Here is a 6,865-nt window from a genome sequence, read left to right on the forward strand (position 1 = left end):
AACGGGAAAAAAAGACCGTGGAGGTTCTTTTGCAATAGACTGATGACATTCTGTGGCTTTTTGTTATGAGCTGCTTTGTGGTGCTGCTGTTGGTCAAAATCCCCTCTCCCAGGATCCACTCAGAAAGTCATTTTTATTTCTGGGGCTGACACTGTGCCCAGTACGCATCTTCCTTCCTGAACACTGTCCCTGGGCTCTTCAACTCAGGGTGACTGAGTTGTCCTCAAACACATCGAAGGATATGACATGTCTGCATACTAAAATAGTCTCATTTTCTCCTCTTAGTCAATGTGAATTGGACTTTATTTGGTTTAACAAGTTATTGTAAGAAATGTAGGAAGTGCTTCTGGAAGAAGCCTCTCTTGAGCAGTTCTGGGGTTCACCTCCATCCTGATCCTTCTGAAGACCCAGCTTTGAGTTACTGGTCAGTTTTGCCCACAAACATCTCACCAATGCTCCTGGTCCTTGGAGGGACCACAGCAGGTCATGGTCAGCAGTCCGTCAGGTGACTGGAGACTGGTGAACATTCCAGCAACAAGGATGAGCGAACAGCGTCACAGCAGGCTCTTATTGGATGCAATGCAACACAGAGATTTGGAATTCATTGGAGAAGAGAAAGTAGATTTTTCTGTTCTAGTGACATCACCTTCTGACACTAATTTCTCAGTCTTGATGAGGCAGGTGTTTCTATGCTTGTTTATAATCAATCGGCCAGAATCAATGCTTTGATTTAAACACCTTCAATAACAAAATTCAGAGGAGGATTTTGGACTCAAACACATCAAAACTCCACCTGCTAAAGACTGGCCATGAAAAAACTTCCTCACATGGCTTACTTCCTTCACGTAAGCAATTCTGCCTGAAAGTAACTTAAATAAATAGGTAAGTTAGCCCAACCTGATCTCCCCCATTCTTAATAAAAGTGAGGATTAGAAGTATATATGTAGAAGTAAATTTATACAGCAGGAGTAAATTTCAGAAGGCCTGTGCCACTAACCCAGGAAACAATGTACCTAAAGAGATTGGTTCCTGATGTGTTTCTGAAAATCCAGCCAGGACCTTAAATAAGACCCAAACCTGTCCTGGAGCATCCTTCCTCCCTCTGCCCTTGCAGATTTCCAGCGCATTTCTCTAGTTACTTTAGACCCCAAACTCTCACCAGTTTACTTGCTGGTTAAATATATGAAGTCTGAGAATTTTGCCACTGCATCTACTTTCACCTAAGGACAAATGGCTTTTCCATTTCCAGTGCTCCAAGGGCAACACGCTTGTTGTGAGGTACTGTAAAGAGAACAGCCCATCTCACCTGCCTCAGTGAATGCACTGGCCTGGGTGAGCAACAGCAGCAGGACTTAAAAAAAACAATGTAAAGGGATCAATCAAGTCATGACCTTGAACTTGAGCACCTTCAGCTGAAAGCCCAGGTGTAGGACTACTTGTTTGCTGTGCATTATGTATGTTCTCAAGTCTTCTCTTGGATAAAACCATACATTGTTACATTTCGGGTTTTTTGAAGGTTTGCTTCTGTATTTAAGTGAGTTTGAATGGTATCTACTTCATTTCAAGCGCTTTATTTGAGTGTGAAAATCCCTTATAAATCTTGCACAACTGTAAAATTAACACTTTTGTCCACTTTAGGTGTAAACATGGTTATTGTCACACTGGGTGCTATCAAAGATTTTATTTACAAAACAATTACTGAAATGCTTGATGTCATATTTCCATTTATTTATTTCTTACCCATAGGGTAATAGGTCCACCATAATTGCTTGGTGCATTTTATAATACAGAAGAAAAGCTATGTTAATAAAGTCTAACAAAAACTCACAAATAGCTACAAATTGGACAGAAAATGTCTAAGAAAAATTATTCCCAAAATACAATACATTTTTCCACACATACACAGTACAGAATAAGTTCAAAGGCACAGCTTTGAATTTTGCTTTCGTAGAAGTATATAGAATTATCACCACATGAAGGAATCGAGAGAACAGTTTCATACCTGTCATTAGGTAATTAAATGAATATTCATGTTTGCATTGTCACTTTCTTTACATAATTGCTTCATATCATCATATTTAACATATGTGGCTCTGAATCCAAAATCTTCCCAGTCCCCAAGTAAGTCCCCTTCTTAACCTTGTCATTACTGACCAGAGAAGTTAGATTTTTTCCAGATTGTGCAAACTTAACACAAATACATATATAATAAGAACAATAGTCAACTTAAGGCAGTGTATAATTCAATGCTACATGTCTTTTCTTCTCTTTTGTAAAGATCAAACGTACTGGATCAACATAAAGGTGCATCAACATACAAAGTTAGGTGTAAACTGAAACCTACAACAACACGTATCTTTTAAGGAGTCAGAGAGAGGAACTGATATGAACAACTGATGACTTGGCAGAAAGATTTTTAAGAAATGCATTAAGAGCTTAAAAGAAGAACAGATGACAGAGTTTTGCTGAGGGTGAATTTCCTGTCTTTAACTCAAATTATAAATAGATCCTGTCCAGTAACTACTTTTTTTTTTTTTTTGTAAGACTCATTAACATTTGTCAATAAGAGAGGGAGGCAAAAATGGCTCACTCAAACTGACATCACACAGAGTTGGCCCACATGCCAGAATTAAGAAAAGGCACAGACTGGCCTCAAAAGTGGTCTAGAATAGCACAAAAATCTTTTTCGGCTACAGGAACATTCACTCATACCGGTCTGCAATCCGCCCACATTATGAACTACCTTTATCTGCCCAGGATCTTTCCCATCTTCGCCTCCCTTGAAGAACGTCCGTGAAAAGTCCCACATAGCATGAAGTTTTTATAACTCTTTTAAGTATGTGGGCTTAGCTGATGCCAGTCATTTTCATTTAGCCCAGCCTGTGGTGGCTTCCCCATTGATGTAGGCAAAGCCGGGAAAGTGTTGCATGTGCTCATATTCAGAATTTCTGCGCGTAGTCAAAGGAGTGTACATGTCACTAGAATTTCCGTATCTTGTGGAGTGCATGGACGGGCTCGTGTAGCAGGAGTTTGCAGCCGGGACCTCCGGCCAGCGAGGAGTCACTGGGGTGGGATGCAGCCGTGGAGTACTGCCCATCAAACAGGGCTCCATTCTTGATGTTGGGCTGTTGAAAGGGTACTACGATAAAAACAAATCAAATAATTATCTATCACATGCTTAGTTTTAAAATAACAGCTGGCGGCGTCACAGTTCCATGCTTAACAAAGCCGAAAACATATGAATTAGCAGCCCTCCAACAACTAGGTAACGTACTGAAGGTGGAATATCGATAATTGGTGCCCGCAATCAAACCAAAATGTCAGGGAAAGTCTTGCAAAGCAGTCACTGCATTTAAATATTTAACTGATTTTAAAAAGAGCTAGGTATATCTGGGGGCAGAACAAGAAATTGAATTAATCTAACCTTTTTCTCACAAATTTTACTTAGAAGCTTGCTATTTGATACAAACACTGTATAAAATGTCCGGAATCCTGCTGACTCAACTGAGTTTTGAGGGAGGATAGCAGAAGGATCTTTATTATTGGAAAGGTGCCTTCCCTTTTAAATGTTCACAAGCCATCCTGCTGTTCTATGCAGAAAAATAGGACGTACAATCTGGCCTTAGAGCGAGCAGCTAATTGGAGAGCTTATGAAAAGAGTCAGGCAGAAGAATCTCTCTACTCCTCAGCTGTTCACAGTGGCAGTTGGAAACTAGAAATCAAAGTCTGACAACTGCCTCACACTAAGGAGAAGATGGGCTGAGGACACGATAGGCAGGAAAAGAGAGAACAGCTTTTGCCCTCTATAGCCACAGGCTGCCCAGCAGCAGAAAGTTCACTTAACATGGACTTATTGCCTGTCTTACAGGAGCAGATCATGTGTGTTGTGCCTGAGAAAAGGCTTTCCCTGTTTTGCTCTCCTATGATCCATCTGCATCACAGAGACGGTTGGGATCCCTCTTCCCCTTGACCAGTCGTTTTTGTGTATCTTCAGAGCTTCTACATTTTACATCTGTCAAGGGTTGGGGCTGCGTTTGTCACTGAAGGCTGACAGGTGCTCTCTAACCTCTCTCCCTCCGCAAATCAGAAAGGAAAGAGAATGAGGCAGAGAGACGGATTGGAAAAGAAAACTAAAACACATTTAATAAAACAGTAAATAATGAACTATGTACAAACATAGTTCATTAAGCCCAACTGCCCCCCGACAGCAATCCCCACTGATGCTGCAGAGCAGGCAGCACTGGGTAAGTCCCAGGCTCAGCAGCAGAGGGAAGCTGGATACAGGAGCTGGATTTGAGAACTCAGGATCAAGATCAAAGGCAAAAGATTGGACTGAGTCCTGATCGGACTGAGTCCTCTTTGGACACCGGCCATTGAAGAAGAGACCTTAGTCCCCATGATCCCTCAGTTTTATGCTGAATATGACGTATATGGAATGGAATGGAATAGTCTTGTTGATCATCTGTCCTATCTGTTCCTCGCCAAAGGTGCAACCTTTTACTTCCTTGTGACCCCTCTTACTTCCTATCACCCCCAGCTTGGCACATAAGGTCTAGCAGTGACCTTGGTCACTCTAGGAGCAAGTATAAGCAAGAGCCTTTCTGCATACTGATCCCTGGCAGTAACTGTAAACATCAGCTGTTATCACTGCCAGTAGCACGCAGTCTGCAAAAATGTGCTGTTAACTTCAGAAAGTGCAGTCTCTTAAAGAGACTGAGCTGAAAAGTAAAAATCACTGAACAGAATTGGCTCTATCTAGCTCAAACCAAGACAACACCTTTATACCTTTCCTACAAGAAAGATCTTAATTTAAAATGTCATTATCTTTGTTTGTTTGACTCTGTGGTACTTCCTTGACTAGAAAGCTATCACCAAAGCAGGACCATCACCTCTTCTGATGCTTACACACCTCACGAGCTGCATGCCAAAACTATATACGGCCAAGGACTGTAAAACTGCTTCCCATATCCTGGAGGGTCATGGAGAGAAAAGCAGCTGTAGTTGTTTCTAGGAGGGAGACAGAAGTGATTCCCAAAGGATCTCATTACATTACTCCACTGACGGATGAGGCTGAGGTTTATCAGTTGCATAAGCAACTGTTGTGTAAGCCCAAGGCAATTACAGCCACGTCTCCATGAGGAGTTTCTGCTGACTCCCTTCAGACCACAGCCAGGAAGGCAGCTCTGCCTTGGCAAGCGTATCCAAAGAGTTCACGAGCCTCAGGCAGCTCAAAAGCCACACGCTGGCCACTCCTAGTTAGAGAGAAGAAAGAGAAGACTATTTTTGACAAACACTCATAGTTAGTGATTCCGCATATTTCACTGTGTCCTGGGGAGAAGGGCCAGTTCACAGATGACAGGGAAGACGTTGAGGCTGTATGACACGTTATTTAGCGTGTACTTCTCATCACCACAGAGACTGGTTTTACCTGCGCAATCAGCTGCTGGAACAGGCTGGTAAATAGCAGCACTATACTCGAACGTCAACACTCAACTGGTACTGCTAATACAGGTAAAAGAACAAGCTGTGGTGGCAACACTGGCAACAAGTCTTTACAAAAGTATCCGAATTTCCATCCTCACCCCACAGAAAGGCTTTTTGGTAGGAAAATTCAACAGAGCTTAGGCACTGACTGCAGAAAATCTCTTATTCCTTTGCAGAAGAATCTAGTTTACAGACAAGTTGGCTTTTCAGAAGCTTTTGCTGAAGAGAAAAGCTACCAGTGCCCAGCAACCGTGAAACTCAAGTTTTGACATTTTAAATGAGGTGATTCGAATTTAGGATCATGGTTCTCTTCTTTAACTCATTAAATAAGGACAGGGCACTCTGTCAAAAGACAACCCACCTGCAAGTATTCTATGTAAAAATAAGGGGTTCCAGAAAAAGCTGGACAATTTCCATATTTTTAATGTTTGGGAGATTAGCTAATAGATTTAGGATGTTGCTTTCCTGGTCTGCACTGACAACACATGGATGTATTTTTCATGCTAGTGCCTGCTGATTGCCTTCACCTGAACATCTGCATGAACAAAACTCTTGTCATAATGAATGCTAAGGAAACAAGTTGTCTTGTGATTTGCTATTGCTTCGGAATTGAATTCATCTCACTTAACTGTAGCTATCAAAAGTCAGACATCGAATAGAAGCGAGTCATATGTGCTATGTGGGCAGCCACCAGAAGAATTTATCAAACCCCATTGTTAACCATAACCGAACCCTTTGCCATCTCGATTCAGTGCAATTTTCCTTTGAGGCAGTGGAACTGAGGATGTGACTTATAACAGGGCAATTACTTTTGTACCCCTCACAAATGTCAAGAGAAAGCCCCGTATTCAGCTGGGCTAATTAGCTACTTGATAATTTGTGGACTGCAAAACTTTCACTTATGGGCAAGAGGAAGAAACCTGGGAATACTGTGGTGAGTCTCCCGGTTGCGCACAGCATTACACAGGGAAGCCACGAAACGGCTTTTAAGTAGTTTGGAACCATGAAAGCTGTGTCGTCAGGGAAAGGAAACTTTGACTCCCAGAATGAACTTCGGGATGCACTGAAAAGGAAAGGTAATCCTCCTCCTCCTATGTGCAGTCAAGAGGCCATGCTAAGGCCGATGCAGAAGGCCGGACGAATGGCTGTGCCTGAGGGGACAGGGTACAGTGTGCTGCTTTCCCTTTTCATCGTGCGCACCCGATGCAGCTGTGTTTATGAATGTGTCATGACTGTAAAAAGAATAATTGCTTGAAAATAACACGAGACTCTAAATATCTAGCATTTTACAATAAATTCTGTTATGACTGAATGCAAGATGGAAAGTTTTGTAATGGCAGGTCAGCCAATCGCAAATGAGTCAGTGACTTCTTTTTCCCTA

The 6,865-nt window shown here is 42.0% G+C and overlaps 1 protein-coding gene across 1 annotated transcript in view; it reads right to left on the minus strand.

The window, feature by feature from the left end:
• Positions 1-2,713: 2,713 nt before the first annotated feature.
• The window catches only part of RFX4 (regulatory factor X, 4 (influences HLA class II expression)), a 58,088-nt gene continuing 53,936 nt past the window's right edge, over positions 2,714-6,865 (minus strand). The window contains exon 15 of the mRNA XM_009878303.1: positions 2,714-3,139. Coding sequence (XP_009876605.1) covers positions 2,867-3,139 — 273 coding nt within the window. The 3' untranslated portion in view covers positions 2,714-2,866. The remainder of the gene's footprint in view (positions 3,140-6,865) is intronic.

Source organism: Apaloderma vittatum, unplaced genomic scaffold, assembly GCF_000703405.1.
Source record: "Apaloderma vittatum isolate BGI_N311 unplaced genomic scaffold, ASM70340v1 scaffold761, whole genome shotgun sequence".
Classification (NCBI taxonomy): Eukaryota; Metazoa; Chordata; class Aves; order Trogoniformes; family Trogonidae; genus Apaloderma; species Apaloderma vittatum.